The sequence below is a fragment of the Aquila chrysaetos genome, chromosome 13 (assembly GCF_900496995.4).
Source record: "Aquila chrysaetos chrysaetos chromosome 13, bAquChr1.4, whole genome shotgun sequence".
In the NCBI taxonomy this organism is placed as follows: domain Eukaryota; kingdom Metazoa; phylum Chordata; class Aves; order Accipitriformes; family Accipitridae; genus Aquila; species Aquila chrysaetos.
Window position 1 is genome coordinate 41,770,354 of NC_044016.1, and position 16,265 is coordinate 41,786,618.

The 16,265-nt window shown below is 47.2% G+C and overlaps 1 protein-coding gene and 1 long non-coding RNA gene across 8 annotated transcripts; both read left to right on the forward strand.

Moving 5' to 3' along the window:
• The first annotated feature begins 35 nt into the window (after positions 1-35).
• LOC115350420 lies at positions 36-4,935 on the forward strand. Of its 7 annotated transcripts, none has more exons than XM_030036061.1 (3): positions 36-3,198; positions 3,282-3,318; positions 3,579-4,508. In XM_030036061.1, exon 1 carries the CDS (start codon positions 90-92, stop codon positions 999-1,001), a length of 912 nt encoding a protein of 303 aa, XP_029891921.1. In that variant the 5' UTR covers positions 36-89; the 3' UTR covers positions 1,002-3,198; positions 3,282-3,318; positions 3,579-4,508. The 7 variants fall into 7 exon arrangements, with proteins under 7 accessions (XP_029891921.1, XP_040984493.1, XP_029891920.1 ...); XM_041128559.1 differs by lacking the exon at positions 3,282-3,318 and having other exon boundaries at positions 36-2,394; positions 3,134-3,198; XM_030036060.1 differs by lacking the exon at positions 3,579-4,508 and adding an exon at positions 4,921-4,935 and having other exon boundaries at positions 36-3,318.
• Positions 4,936-13,784: 8,849 nt separating this feature from the next.
• LOC115350521 lies at positions 13,785-15,974 on the forward strand. The gene is made up of 3 exons (XR_003926480.1): positions 13,785-14,202; positions 14,340-14,455; positions 15,346-15,974. It is a non-coding gene; the product is annotated as an uncharacterized LOC115350521 (long non-coding RNA).
• Positions 15,975-16,265: the final 291 nt, after the last annotated feature.

Below are 16,265 nucleotides of genomic sequence, written 5' to 3' on the forward strand. Positions count from 1 at the left end.
TTCTCCTGCTTTCTGTCCCTCTCTTTCTCTCTCTGTTCCTCTGTCCTTCCTCCAACCTGTATTCTCCTCTCTCTATCCCTCTGCCCCTAATGATTCTTTCTCCATCTCTCAGTCCTGCTCCCTGCCCCCTTTTCCCTCCCTCTGTCTATCTGTCCTGCTTCCTCTCCCTGGTTATTCTGCCTTTGTCCCTCTGTCCGGCTGCCTGTCTCATTGTTTCTAATTATAGTCCCCTGTCCAGCCAGCTGTCCTTTTTTTCCTTTCTCCCCCCCTACTCTGGCCCTACTTTTTCTTCTTCCATCTCTGTCCAGCGGCCCATCACCATTTTTTGCCTTCTCCATCTCTTAATCTGCATCAGTTCTGCCCCCCTGCCCCAGTCTCTCTGCTTTTTGTCTCTCCATGTCCTGCGCTCTATCCTTGTCTTTCTCTCTCTTTTCTTCCTTCCTTTTCCCTCCTTTTTCTCTGCATCCCTTTGCCCTATTGCTCATCAGTATTTTTCCCTTCCATCCCTTGGTCCTGCTCCCTGTCCCGTACTTCTCTGTCAATCCCTCTGTCCTGTTGCCTATCATTACTTTTGCTGTCTGCATCCCACTGCCCTGCTTCCCATTCATCTCTTTTGGCTCTATCCTCATGTCCTGCTCCCCAGCAGTATTTTTTTCTTTCTTCAGCTCTCTGACCTGCTCCCTGCCCTGCTGTTTTTCTCTCTGTCATTCTTTCCACTTCCCTGTACCTCTCTGCAACCTTGTGTCCTGCTTCCTGTCCCTCTCTTTGCCTCTCTATCCCTCTGTCCCTGTCCTTGTCGCTGTTTTTTCTTTCTCCATCTCTTTGTCCTGCTGCCCATCTCTGTCCAGTTCTCTTTCTGTGTTTTTTTCCTCTCTTGGTTACTCTGCTTTTCTTCCTGTCCCTATTTTTTTTCTTTCTTCATCCCTCTGCCCTGCTCTGTGTTCCATCCCTCCCACTCCCACAGTGTCCTGCTGTGTGTTACCTGTCCTTCTCCCTGTTGATTTTTTTTTTCCCTTATTGCTCTATTCCTCTGTCCTGCACCCTAGAAGTATTTTTTTGTTCTCTGTATTTCTGTTCTGCCCATCCCCCACCTCCACCTTTACATGTCCCAGTCTTTCTCTCTACATGCTCCTGTCATTCTCCTCTTCTTGCTCTTCTTGCTTTTTCTCACTCTTCCTCTATGCTGCTGCCCATTGCTATTTTTTTCCTCCTCCATCCCTTTGTCCTGCTCCCTGTCCATGTCAATCTTTGCCTTTTGTTCTGCATCATCTTTCTTTGTTTTCTTAATCTCTGTCCTTTTCTCCATATGTTTTTCTCTTTGCTCCTCAGTCGTTCTCCCTCGTCTTATTTTTCCCTTTCTGCCATCCCTCTCTTTCTCTGTGACCCTCTGCGCTGTGTCCTTTCTTTTCTTTCTCCAGTTCTGTGTCTTACCTGTCCCTCTCTGTCTTTCTTCCTCTGTCCTGCTCCCTGCCCCTATTATTTATTGCTTCACCTCTCTGTCTCATTCTCTGTCCCTGTTTTTTCACTCATGCTCCATCTCTCTGTCATTCTCTCTGTTGCTCTCGTTGGCTCTCCATCCCCACATCCGGCTCCCTGTCCCTCTCTCTTTCGCAGTATCCCACTTTCTGGCTCCCTGTCCCTCACCTGTTTTCTGTATCCCTCTGTCCTTCCTCCTGTCTTTCCTTGTCCCTCTGGCCTGCTACCCCTCACTGTCTTTTTTTCTGTCTTTCTCCATCTCTCTGCCTTGGTCCTGTCAATCTCTTCCTCTCTCAGTCTCTAACATTTCTTTCTCCACCTCTGCCCTGCTCCCTGTCCCTTTTCTCTTATTCTCTGTGTCCTCCATCCTCCTCCTAACTTTTTGACTGTATAACGCCATACCACTGCCTGTCCCATCATGTTTCTCTATATCCCTCTGCCCCATTATTCTCCTCTGTCCTGCTCCCTGGCCTTGTTTCTCATCCTGCAGTCCATCATGTTTTTTTTCTTTCTCCATCTCTTTATCCTGATCTGTCTGTCTCTCTTTTTTCCCTCACCCCCCCTGGCTTGTTCCCTGTCTTTTTCTCTCTCTCCCTCCTTCCTTATTCCTGTAATTCAATTTCTCTCTTTATCCGTCTGTTCTGCTACCTGCTCATCACTTTCTCTCTCTCTTTCCCTCTGTCCTGCTCCCTAACCCTGTTTTTCTTTCACCATGTCCCTACAGGGCTCCTTGTCCCTTTTTTATTGATTTCTCCATCTCACTGTCCTTTTCCTTGTACCTTTCCTTCTCTGCCCCTCAGTCCTTCTCCCTCATCTTATTTTTCTCTTTCTGTTCCTCTGTCCTGCTCCCCATCGTGGTATGCTCGTTCTTGGTATCTGCTGTTCCAGTAACAACTGCTGAGTTGTCCCAGGGGAAGGGTGAGTGTACAGGCACCAAGACCCAGAGCAGACTTGCTCCTGGGACTTACATGCGTTAACGGATAAACACTTGCTGTCTCCTTTGCACTTGATGAGTGGCTGTCAGAGAGCCCAGGGGAGCAGGTTAGGTAGTGGGTGTAAGGGGCGATGGCTGCAGCTGTGGGCTGGGGCTGGAGGAGCCCCAGGTGGGGCCAGTGAGGCTGATGGTGATGGCCTCTCTGTGTAAAAGGACTGCAGCCCTAGGGGATGGTGCTGCTGGGGCATGCCTGCCTGAGGGTGCTGATGAGCTGCAAGGATGTTTCCACCTGACTACTGCAACAGGTTGATGGTCAGTTGGAGTCAGGCCCCATCAGGGCAGCTACCAGGGGTTTTCTGAGAGCTGGGGGAGAGGAAGCAGGAAGAGGAGCAGGAGGTGGCTGCCCCCACCCCCTGGAAAAGGTGCTGGGTGCCTCCCCAACTCAACAAAACTCCTCCAGCTCTGCTCACCCTGTGCAGCTGCCCCCAGCTACAGCACCTCCCCTAATGCCTGTCCCGTAGCCACAGACTGCCCCTGAACCCTGTCCTCACGGCAGCAAGCTGGTCCTTGAATAATCTTTATTGCACCATAAATGCAGGTGCTGTTAGCATCAGTTCAGGGGAAGAATGGCATCTCCAGAAGCTCCTGCAGAAGGAGGGGTTTGTGCCTGAGGAGTACAGTCATAGCTGTAGATAACAGTTGCTTGTTCTTTCCCTCTCCCAGAGGCAGCACTGAGGACTCAGTTGTCGGTTCCTCTCCGGGGATGTTGTTGACTGCCTCTGGCTCAGGTTTGTGTGGGTTGCCTTTGGCCTCATTCTCCTAGTAGCATGGGTGAAAAGGGACAGCTGGAGCACTTACTGGCTCTGCACAGGAGCTGCAGTGGCTGAAGCTGGAGAGACCAGAAAAAGGTAAAGCAGCTGAAGAATAAAATAAATGGGATTTGGCCAGCAGCTGCCTCCAGCTGCAGACAGGAGACAGCCTGCCTCTCCAGGCAAGGAAGGATCCCTCTTAGTGTAGTCCTCAGCAGATCCGATCACCCATGTCCATGGCAGGGTCTGTATGCATAACCAGAAGCACAGTACGGCCATGTAGTGTGTGTGCATGTGAGGCTGTGTATCTAGGAAGCCTCATATTGTAAGAGCTGTAAGACACCAATCTATTCTCTTAGGTGGATGACAGTCAAGTGACCGGAGCTACAAAGGAGGAAGGGAGAGGGGGCGGAGACTGAGAGAGAGGGAGAGAAAGATGCATCTGAACTGTCAAATTCTCCCAGCAGTTCTGAAAGCAGGAGCTACGGTGAGTCCTGGACCCTTGGGGCCGTGTTGCTCCTCTTCGGCATTCCCATCCCCTCCCTTGTCTACTGCTGTCATTTTTTTCACTTCCCTGCACCTCTCCCTCTCCCATTCTCCAAGTGCCCCCTTTGTCATTCTGCCTCTGTTTTCTTTTTCTCTCTGTATGTCTGTCCTGTTCCCTGTCCCTCTTTTTTTTGTCCTCTGTCTCTTTCTTGCAGTCCATCATTATTTTTGTCTTTCTCCATCTCTCTGTCTGTCTTCCTATCCCTTTTTTTTAAATTTCTCCCCATCTGCCCTTTAGCCCTTCACAATTCCCACTGCCCTCACCTCTCTGTCTGGGGCTGTGTCTCTATTTTTTAAATTCCTCTCTCTGCGCCTTGTATTCTAGATATACTTTTTCTTTCTTAGATTTTCTTGTTCCAGGTCCCTGTCCCTATGTTTTAATTTCTTCCCTCTCTGTGCCACAGCCTATTTTTGTCCTCGTTGTTCTCTCTCTGTCTGGCTCCCTGTCCCTATTCTTCAATTCCTCTCTCTCTCCCCTTCAGCTCACTGAGGTTTTTTGGTATTTCTCAGTTGCTCTCTGTCTACCTCACTGTTCCCTTTTCCAATTCCTCTCTCTCTGCCCTGTGGCCCATCACTAATCTTTGTTTTTCTCCATCTCTCTCAGTCTGGTTCCCTATCGTTTCCTCCTCTCTGGCCCATAGCCCATCACTATTTCCTCCCCACCCCATGCCCCTCTCTCTCTGTCTCCCTTTCCCTATTTTTCAATCCCCCCTCTCTGCCCTGTAGCTGATTGCTGTTGTAGTGGGTTTGTGTGGCAAGGTTTTGCTAGCTGGGGTGGGGTGTGCAGGGGCTGCAGGGGTCGGTTCTGTGAGAAGACACCAGGACTTGCCCCCATGTTGGACAAAGCCAGTTCCAGCTCCAAGAGGGATCTGCTGCTGGTCAAAGCTGAGCCAACAGCAACGCTGGTAGTGCCTCTGTGATGACATATTTAAGAAGAGCTAAAAAAAAAAAAAATGCTGTGCAGAAGCTGTGATAGAGAAAATGTGAGTGTGAAACAGCCCTGCAGACCCCCAGGTCAGCGAAGAAGGAGGGGGAGGAGGTGCTGCAGGCACCAGAGCAGGGATTCCCCTGCAGCCTGTGGGGAAGACCATGGTGAGGCAGGCTGTCCCCCTGCAGCCCATGGAGGTCCGTGGTGGAGCAGATATCCACCTGCAGGCTGTAGAGGACCCCGCGTCAGAGCAGGGGGATGCCCAAAGGAGGCTGTGACCCCATGGAGAGCCCGCGCTGGAGCAGGTTTTCTGGCAGGACCTGTGGATCCGTGGAGAGAGGAGCCCATGCTGGAGCAGGTTTGCTGGCAGGACCTGTGGCTATGTGGGAGGGACCCCACACTGCAGCAGAAGAAGACCATGAGGAGGAAGGAGCAGCAGAGACAACTTGTGATGAACTGAGTGCAACGCCCCACTCCCTCTCCCCCTGCGCTGCTCAGGGGGAGAAGGTAGAGAAGGCAGGAGTGAAGATGAGCCCAGGAAAAAAGAGAGGGGTGGGGGAAGGTGTTTTTTAGATTTGTTCTTATTTCTCATTATCCTACTCTGATTTATTTTGATTGACAATAAATTAAATTAATTTCCCCAAGTCAGGGTTGTTTTGCCTGTGACAGTGATTGGTGAGTGACTTCTTTGTCCTTACCTTGACCCACAAGCTTTTTTGTTGTATTTTCTCCCCCTGTCTTGTGAGGAGGGGGAGCGATAGAGCGGCTTGGTGGGCACCTGGCAGCTAGCCAAGGTCAACCTGCCACAGTTTCCTTCTATCAGGCTCCCTGTCCCTTTTTCTTAATTCTTGCCTATGTTTCTTGTACCCCATTGGTTTTGAAGCTTTCTTCTATCCTGATGGGCTCTGGCTGGGGCTGGAGCTGGGGCAGCCCCAGGTGTGGCTAGTGAGGCTGAGGATGGGGCTGGCCCTGCTGGGTGAAGGGGCTCCACCTGTAAAGGGAGCTGCCTCGGCAAGCCTGCCCGAGGGAGCTGGTGGAGGGGAACTGGCTGAGGAGGGAGTCCAAGGGGGTCCTGCTGGCAGGTGCCTCCCATCCAGCAAGGAATAGCTGGTTCCTGCAGTGAGGAAGGATCCCTCTGAGCCATGCCCGACAGAGCAGACCACCAGCATGCGGCACTGGGAGCTCGGCACCTCTGTTGGCTGTGTGTGTGAGCCGTCACGTATTGAGGAAGCCTTGTGGATGAAGAGCATCGAGGCGTCCGCTGCATGCTGCCGAGTGGGTGAGGGTCAGGCAGGCGGCACTATGGAAGAGGAAAGGGGCAGGGGCAGAGAGAGAAGCGTCGGGGTGTGCAGGTCTCCTGCCAGCACCAGGAGCTGTGGTGAGTCACGCATTCTCTCCTGTGCAGCCCGGTCCGTCTCTGCTGCCCTGCCCCAGATCCCTGCCTGCCTCTCTGCCTGTCCCTGCTTCTGTCTCACTCTCCACCAGCCCACCTACCTGTCTGGCTCCCTAAAACTTGTTTCTCTTCTGCCAGCTCTGCCCTGTACCACTTTGTTGAAAAATAACTCGGAGATTTAGAATGGTCTGACTATTTTGTGCAAGATGTATTTTGTATATGTGAAATTAACAAGTAAGGCTGTAATCAGAAAGGCACACAGTTGGCATTCATAGAGTAAGGACACCCTGGAACAATTAGGACTTGATGTTTTGAGGATGCTTTGTGTGTATTGCCAACTTGGCAAGAATGCTCAAGGTCCATCAGAGAGAAAAGAAATGTTCTTACGTTAACAAGAAGGATAATTGGCCCTAAGCAACGTAGGATGTGACTGAAAAAAGGAAACATCCTGCTCCAGAAGCATGAGCTGGGGGAAGGGTAAAGATGGTGGGGGGAGATGGCGACCTCGGACTCAATTCCCATCTGGAAGAACTCTCCCACCCCAGCCCTGCAAGGAGCGTGTGTGCTAATCTACATAGCCAGCGAGGCTGATTTAAATATAACTGGCCAATGAATGTAAAGTTAGGCGGGATTTTACTAACCACGTAACAGAATAAATACATTGTTCTTCTTTGGTGTGGAGTGCTAGCTTTGTGGAATTACCACCTAGCACTCATCTTTGTGCAAATATGAAATAAATAATGTCTCTCCTGAGTGTGTGATTATTGGCTGCTTGCACACTAGGAAATAATCTGCTTTTCAGACAACAACTTCACCTATTAATTTTTTTCTGTTTCCCTCTCTGTATCTCCCTTAAGCTATTTTTTTAATGCTTTCCTGTGTTTCTTGTACCCTGTTGCTTTTAAAATTTTCTTATTATGGTTCCTTCTATCCATCTCCCCAGTCCCTGTTTTTTTAATATTCCTGTGTTTCTTGTACCCTGTTGTATTCTAATTTTTCTTTCTACGTTTCCCTCTCTCTGGCACCCTGTCCCTATTTTTTAATTCTTCCCTCTGTCCTGTACCGTGTCACTTTTGAAGTTTTCTTTCTATGTTTCTTTCTATCTCCCTGTCCCTATTTTTTAATTATTTCCTGTGTTTCTTGTACCCTGTTGCTTTTAAAATTTTCTTATTATGGTTCCTTCTATCCATCTCCCCAGTCCCTGTTTTTTTAATATTCCTGTGTTTCTTGTACCCTGTTGTATTCTAATTTTTCTTTCTACGTTTCCCTCTCTCTGGCACCCTGTCCCTATTTTTTAATTCTTCCCTCTGTCCTGTACCGTGTCACTTTTGAAGTTTTCTTTCTATGTTTCTTTCTATCTCCCTGTCCCTATTTTTTAATTATTTCCTGTGTTTCTTGTACCCAGTTGTTTTAAAAACTTTCTTACTATGGTTCCTTCTATTGATCTCCCTGTCTCTTTTTTTAATATTCCTGTGTTTCTTGTACCAGATTGCTTTTTAAATTTCCTTTCTACATTGTCCTCTATCCAACTCCTTGTTCCTGTGTTTTAATTCTTGTCTATGTTTCTTGTACTCAGTTGCTTTTTAAAATTCCCTCTATGTCTCCCTCTATCTGGCTCCCTCGATTTTTTTTTTTTTTTTTTTTTTTTTTTAAAATTCTTCTCTATATTTCTTGTACCCCATTGCTATTTAATTTATCTTTCAGCGATTCCCTTTATCTGGCTCCCTTTCCCTAAATTTTAACTCCTCCCTTTCTTCCATATACCCTGTCACTTTTAAAATTTTCTTTCAATGTTTCCTTCTATTCTCATCGCTGTTCCTATTTTGTAATTCTTTCCTGTGTTTCTTGTAGCCTATCGCTTGAAAATATTTCTTTCTGTCTCCCTCTGACTCCCTGTCTCTATTTTTTAATTCCTCCCTTTCTGTCCTGTACCCAGTTGCTTTAAAAATTTTCTTTCTATGTCCCCATTTATTTAGTTTGCTATACTCCATCAGTTTAAAATTTTGTTTCTATGGCTACTTTTATCCAGTTCACTGTCTTTATTTTATAATTCTCTCCTGTCTGTCCCATATCCTGTCACTTCTTCAATTTTCTTTTTATTTCTACTTTTATCGAGCTCCCTATCTGTATTTTTCAATTCTTTCCTGGGTTGTGTACCCTGTTGCCTTTAAATTTATTTGTGTGTGTGTGTCTATTTTTTCCCCTATTCTTATTTTTTAATTTATTCTTGTCTTTCCTTAAAGCTGTCGCATTTAAAATTTTCTTTCTATGTCAAGGTTTACCCAGTTTGCTGTTCCTATTTTTTATGTTTTCCTGTCTATCCTGTACCCCGTCATTTTAATTTTTTTTTTTGCATGTCTACTTTAACCAATTCACTGTCTTTTTTATTTGTTTCTTGTTGGTCCTGTACCCCATTCCTTTTGAACTTTTCTTCCTATGTTTCTCTGTATTTTTTTCCCTATTCTTATTTTGTAACTTTTTCTTGTCTTTCCTCAATGCCTATGCTTTTATGATTTTATTCCTGTGTCTCTGTCACCCTACCCTTATTTTTAATTTTTTCCTTGTCTTACCGTAATGCCTTTGCTTTTATAATCTTCTGTGGCAAGTTTTATCTAGTTTTCTCTCCCCATTTTCAATTTTTTCTGTGCTTGTCCTTTACCCAGTTGCTTTTTAAATTTCCTGTCTACTTTGACCAATTCACTGTCTTTATTTTTACATTTTTTTCCTGTCTGTCCTGAACCCTGTTGTTTTTTCAATTTGCATTTTATGTCTACTTTTATCAAGCTCCCTATCTGTATTTTTTAATTTATTCCTGTCTGTGGTGTACCCTGTCACTTTTAAAATTATATTTCCATGTGTGCTGCTCTTTTTTACCCTGTCCTTATGTCTTAATTTTTTCTTTTCTTTCTTAATGCCATTGCTTATTAAATTTTCTTTCTATGTCAATATTTATTATGTTTGCTGTCCCTATTTTTTATTGTTTTCCTGTCTTTCCTATACCCTGCCCCTTTTAAATTTTCTTCCTATGTCTCCATTTATATCTACTTTTCTGTCCCTATTTTTAATTTTTTTTCCTGTGTTTCCTGTTCCCTGTAAATTTTTAGATTTTATTTCTGTGTGCGCTGGTTTTGGCTGGGATAGAGTTTAATTTTTTGTCGTAGTAGCTGGTATGGTGCTATGTTTTGGATTTGTGACCAAAGCAGCGTTGGTAGCAGAGGGATGTGTTAGTCATGGCTGAGCGGTGCTTGCACAGTGCGGAGGGCTGTTCTGCTCCTCACCTTGCCCTGCCAGCCAGCAGGCTGGGGATGCACAAGGAGCTGGGGGGGGGGACACAGCTGGAAGACCTGACCCCAACTGACCAGAGGGTTATCCCTTACCATACAGCATACCGCTCCGCAATAAAAGCTGGGGGTGGAGGTTGGTGGCGGGGTGCTGCTCAGGACTGGCTGGGCATTGGTTGGATTGGTGGTGAGCAACTGTTTTCACTTGCATTGCTTGGTTTTCTTTCCCTGTTTCTTTCTTGTCGTGTGTCATCATCCCCCTGTCCCCCCCCCCCCAAAAAAAATTTAAAGTATTAAAGTGTTTTTATATCATCTCATGAGCTTCTTTCTCACATTTACCCTTCCAATTGGCCCCCCATCCCACTGTGGGGGAGTGAACGAGCAGCTCTATGGTGCTTAGTTGCCAGCTGGGGTTAAACCATGATGCTATGTCTACTTTCATGAAGCTGCCTATTACTGTTTTTTAATTATTTCCTGTCTGTCATGTACCCTGTCACTTTTAAAATTTGCTTTCTATGTCTACTTTTATCCAGTTCACTGTCTTTATTTTTTAATTTTTTCCTTTCTGTCCTGTGCCCTGTTGAGAAATAGAAAGGAAATCTAAAAGCAGTTTTAGTTTGCTGTCACTTATTTAAAAATTTTTCCTGTCTGTCCTGTACCCAATCACTTTTAAAATTCTCCTTCTATGTCTACTTCGATCAAGCTGTGTATTGCTGTTTTCTTAATTCTTTCCTGGCTATTATGTACCCTGTCACTTTTTAAATTTTCTTTCTATGTCTACTTTAACCTATTCATTGTCTGTATTTTTTAAGTTATTCCTGTCTGTCATGTAGCCTGTCACCTTTTAAATTTTCTTTCTGTGTCTCCATTTAGTTAGCTCTCACTATTTTCATTCTTTTGTCTGTTGTGTACCTCATCGCTTTTCAAATTTATTTTCTATTCCTACTTTAATCTATTAACTGTCTTTATTTTTTAATTTTATCCTGTCCTGTACCATCTTGCTTTTAAATTTTTCTATGTCTCTGTTTGCTGTCACTATTTTTTAATTCTTTCCCATATGTCCCATAACCAGTCGCTTTAAAAATTTTCTTTCTATGTCTAGTTTTATTCAGTTGGCTCTCTTAATTTTTTTAATTATGTCCTGTCTGTTCTGTAGCATATTGGTGTGAAGCGTTGAAATAGAGAAAAATCTCTCATTTTTATATATGTATCAAAAAATAATATTCATTTATATATATATAAACATTTCAGAATAAAAACCTATACCTACTATATTATATAAAGGATTTTAGAATATTAAAAAAATCTAAATAGAGAGATAGAGGGTATTAAAATACAAAAATAACTCATGTATATACAAGTTAAAAAATAAAGGACTTTAAAATGCAAAAAAAAAAAATTATATATTTTATATATGAAGGAATTTAAAATAGAAAAAAGTCTGAATAGGTAGAGCTATCCACACTTACTATGTGTGACACAGTAAGTCTAAATAGGTATTATATGTCATCTAAATAGAGATTATATGTAATAGTAAATAGATATCCAAGTCTAAATACATATAATAGTAAATAGGTCTGTAAGTCTGAATAGATATAATAGTAAATATATAGGAGTGTAAATAGAGAAGTCTGAAAATATACTTTAGTGTCAAAATACATAAGTCTAAAGATATATAGTCTAAATAAATATTCTATATAAGTGTAAATATATAAAAGTGTAAATAGAGATAATATATGTCTCAATAGATATTATATAAGTGGAAATAGATAATAGAAAATACATACATATTCCCTAAATAAATATATAAGGGTAAATAGATACATAAGTGTAAATGTCTATGATATATAAGGTTTTTAAAGTGCAAAGAAACCCTATTTATAGAAAGGCTTTAAAAACTTGACCTCCTTCTATCTCTACTGAAAATATAAAAGTGCTTTCAAAAGCTGCCCCTTCCCCCTTCTTTTCCCCCCTTTTCCCATCCTGTTCTGGGGCCAGTTCCCCCCAAACAGCGACTTTCCCCTGCGGGGCTGTGCAGGCAGAGTAGGAGCCACTGCCATGGCACAAAGATACCCCCAAACCCTGATTCTGGGTCTGCAATGGGGGAAAAAAAACAATTTTGGGGAAAAACCCCAACAATTTGGGTCTCCCAGGAAAGTCAAATCTGTCTGGATTTGTGCAACTAGAAAGCAAAAAACCCATTTTCATGCACAAAACCAACAGCAAAAAAATCACCAATTTTTATATTGTGGAAAAGTGCCACCCCCCACCCCCCCCCCCCCCCCAGTTTAGTATTTTGGAAAAGCAAAAAACATCCAATCTTTACATTATGGAAAAGCAAAAAATCCCCCAATTTGGGGTGAAACGCCAGCAGTTTGAGGGGCACCGCTGGGGATTATCTGGTGTGGGTCTGTTATCCAGAGTGGATTATCTGTGGCAGGTTATCCCCAGTGAGTTACCTGCTGTGGATGATCCCGGGCGGACCCCCTGGGGTAGGTCATCCCCATGCACATCCCCCTCTCCCTGTGTCCATCTTTCCCCTTGTCCCACATGAGTTTTCTTTCCCCTGTGACAACTGCCCCCAACCCCTGTGCTGGTATCTCGTCCCCCATGTCGCCCTCCCCACCCTCCATTCTGTACCACTTCACCCCCTGCCCCGTAACCCCTCTGCCTCCAGACCCCTGGGGTGCTGCCTGCACCCCCCCTATTACCACCACCCCCACTCTGAAACCTCCCCCAATTCTCTGCACCCCACTCCCACCCCAGTCTCCCTCCTCCTGCGTTTTGGATTTGTGACCAAAGCGGTGTTGGTAGCATAGGGATGTGTTAGTCATGGCTGAGTGGTGCTTGCACAGTGCCGAGGGCTGTTCTGCTCCTCACAGAAAAGTGCGGCTGTGACGCTTGCTGGCGGGAGCGGCAAGGAGTGTGGAGCCACGCTCCTCTACGGAGCAAAGGTGGAACCTCCAGGGCTCTATGGTCCTCTGCCGAGAACTTCTAATATCCCGACACTCTCTGCTTTCCCTGCTTCATGTCTAATTACTTTGCACGCCGGAGGGCAGGGCGGTAAGTAACACCGTGCAGCGTCTCTTTGATAAGAGACAAGCCCCGCACAAGAAGCCTTGCGTGCGTGCAGGATTAGGAGAGCAGAGTTGTGATAGCACAGAGGTGAGGAAAGGTGCGCCCCACCCCAACAGAGCCCCAGGATCGCCAGGGTATCGCTCGCTTGCAGGTGGGCCGCTCGCATCTGGTCCGCTGGGATGCGCCGTTTCCTGCTGAACAGAGCTGCCCCCCTGGCACGAGGCAGCTTTGGGTCTCTTGTGGCCTGCCTTCAGGCTGTCACCTGAACCAGGCGTTTTTTGTTTTTTTTTTTTAAATCTCTCGCCAGCATCTGTTGACTGGCTACTGTCCCTCCCAGAACCCTGATGCTGCATGCAGACGGATACAGCAGTCCCTGGGTCTTGGTCCAGGGGAACCACCTGTCCCCCCTGCCCTTTGCAGGTTCCCTGTGCTGCTTCTCCTGTCTAGATAATGGGGTGGGGGGGGCAGGGACAGAAGCGACCGCCCGAATTGTCTGTTCTTTGTGCTTGACTGCTGTAACCGCTCCAGCCACTCGGGTGCTTTTTGGAAGGGAGGCAATGAAGGTGACTGCCCGGGCTGCGAGTGGGGAAAGGGCAGGGCAATGTAAGCCCTGTGCCCCCAGTAAGTAGTTACCGCCTGTGGCTGGTCTGTACTGGGTTGAGCTGTCAGTCATCTCTCCTGCAGCTGATGCTCAGAAGAGGATCGTTGCGGGGATGCGGATGCTGCTGCGCGGCGACCGAAGGTAGGAACTGGCGTTCGGGAACCGTGCATGCGCGATGGTGCGTTGTGCCGTGCTCCCTGCAGTTGCCTGGCAACCAAAACGCGATACTGGCGTTCGGGAGCCCGGCATGCGCGGTGGCGTGGTTTACGGTGCTCCCGCAGTTGCCTGGCAACCAAAACGCGGTACGGCAGGTCGGGAGCCGCACATGCGGAGTGGCGCGTTTAGGTCTCTCGCTGCTGTTACCTAGCAACCAAAACGCGTCATGGCAGCTCGGCAACCGCGCATGCGCGGTGGCGCAGTTTACGGCACCCCTGCTGTTGCCTGGCAACCGGAAGGCTGTACGGCAGCTCGGTGGCCACGCATGTGCGGAGCGCCTTTTACGGCGCTCGCCGCTGTTGCCTGGCAACCAAATCGCGACACGGCGTCTCGGCAACCGCGCATGCGCGGTGGGGCGGTTCCCGGCACTCCTGCTGTTGCCTGGCAACCAGAACGCGATACAGCAGCTGGGGAGGCGCGCATGCGCGTTGCCGGTGCCTTTCGCCAGCGCTCTCTTCCGCCGCCTACTGACCAAAGTTCGGTACTGCAGCTAGGAGCCGCGCATGCGCGCTGGCGCGCTGTGCCAAGCGCTCGCAGCTGCCACCCTGCGACTAATGTTCGGTACTGCAGCTCGGAGGCTGCGAGTGCGCGGGGCTGCCCCTGTCCTGCACGTGCCGTCCGACGGTAACGGCAATGCGGCACCGGCGGGAGGTGCCGCCGTGCTCGTTGCTTCCTCCCGGTAAGGAAATGCCGCCGGAAAGGAAAGCTTGCGTGGGCTGTCTCTGCCTGGCCTCCCTCTCCGCGGCGCGGGAGCACAAAGGGACAGGCGGGGCACTTACCGGCTGTGGGCAGGAGCTGCTGCAGCTGAAGCTGGAGAGGCCAGAGAAAGGTAGAGAAGAAGAAATGGAAGGCCGGCCAGCCGGCAGCTGCCTCCCGCTGCAGGCAAGAGGGAGCCTGCCTCTCCGTGTGTGGAAGGATCCCTCCTCGTAGGCCGCAGCAGGTCAGACTGCCGAGGTGCACTGCAGGGTCCGTATGCAGCACCGACGGTGCCGTACGGCCACGTAGTGTGCGAGCGAGCGAGGCTCTGTGCCTAGGAAGCCTCGTCTTGCAAGACCTGTGAGACACCTGTTCTCCTAGGGGGAGGAGGACAGCCGTGCAGCCGGAGTTACAGCAGAGGAGGCGAGCGGGAGAGGAGCAGAAAGAAGCGTCTGAACTGGCAAATTCTCCTGGTAGTGCCAAGAACGAGAACTGCGGTGAGTCCCGGGCCCTCGGGGCCCTGTCTCTCTCCCCTCTTCTGTGTTCTGGTCCCTCCCTGCCCCTTCCCTGGCCCCCTCTCTTTCACACACCGCTGCTTTTTTTGTTTGTTTTCTTTCCTCCCTCGTACCTCTGATACTGAAAAGCCGGTCAAAGAAACTCTCTTAAGACTCGTTTTGGAGTTTTAGAAAGCAGGCATTCTTCATTGCAGCGCTGGATGCACGGGGGATAGTTCCACCTAGCGTGCATGCCGCAGCTGTAGCACAAACGGGTTATATAGAGTAACTAATTGCATATTCATCAGATTAGTATACGTATACATAAAAATGATGGCAACTGGTTATCATAGTACTGCCTACATCCGATCACGCGCAAGGAAGGATCCATTTGAGACGAAGGGCTGCTTTTGCGACCGCCGACCCATTTGAAGTTCCTGCTGGCTGTCCTCAAAGTCTTTATTCTTGTCCTCGTTCTTTGATCTTGAAGCTTAATGCAGTTTCAATCGCATGTGGTCAGTTTCAACATTGTTCTCATCTAGCGCACAGGAACATCTAGTCATAAGAGCAAAGAACTGCAAAAGTTATGAATAATTACTAGTTAATCACTTGACTACAGTTTTGTAATTATGTCCCCAGCTACCCTTTGTCTACTGTTTCAACCATAATGTTAATATATGATCATTTATCAAATCTCACTTATACAGTTATCTAGCAGCAAACCAGTTTTCATCAGTCTACCTTCTAAAGGATGTGTTGTATTGTGAGCTGACCTGTTTAGCTTGAGTCCTAATTAGGGCACCTGCTAGCCTCTCCCTTTGCTGGAATTCCTCTACTCATTTGGTGTTATTTTTTAATATGCTGAAATACAATTTGTGATTTTAATTTTTCAGAAGTGTTGTCGTAAGGGTGTGGTGATGCTCAGCAGATGCCCCATCCTGTGGGAAGCACCCCCTCCATGGGGCAGGCAGTGTGGATTATCTGGTGTTGGGTCAAGAACCCAGAGTGGAATTGCTGTTGCAGATTATCCCAGACGAGTCTACCTACTGTGCATTACCTGGGTGGAGCCCCTGGTGAACATAAACCTCATGCATGCCCCGCCCCAGCCTGTGCATGTTCTTGTGCACATATCTTACCACCCCAAATTAGCCATCTAACCCACCTTCCATGCGAGTTTTTTCCCATGTTGATTGGTGGGGGCGTCACCCCCTTCCCCCCACCGGCCATGTATCCCTGAAGTTCCATGTTTTCTTGGTGTCATTTGTGGCTGCTGCTGCCGCCGTGTAAACCGCGGGGGGCGTGGCTTCTGCTGACCCTTTTCTGCGTGACTGCAGGGGGCGTTGTTGCCCCCCCGGCCTGTCTTTGTGGGGCATGGCTGCTGCCTGGTCCCCCCCATGTATTTCCATGGTTTTTTTTGGTGTCTTTTGCGCTTTGGGACTCTTGCACCTCTGTTAAGGGAGTCAGTTGGAGACACGCTCAGGGTGACTCTGAATCATTGCCTATTCACAGTAAATAATTTATTTTGCAATCAGAGATATTTTGCAGATGGAATTCTTAAGGGATCTAATTCTGTTTTTTGATTCATTCCTATCCAGAAGGTAGTTCTGGTAGAAGTTAGGTGGTATGCAGTGTCTTGCTAGAAATGAAGCATAACCCCAGAGCGTTTTGGCTTTTTTTATAGGAAACTAAAGCACATCAATTTTGATAACAACATCGTCATTGCATTTAATGAGCTAGTTTCTTACATAGTTTAGAAGGACATCTATCATTTTCTATCTACACCCCAGAAAAATTAAGTTTAATTACCTACCCG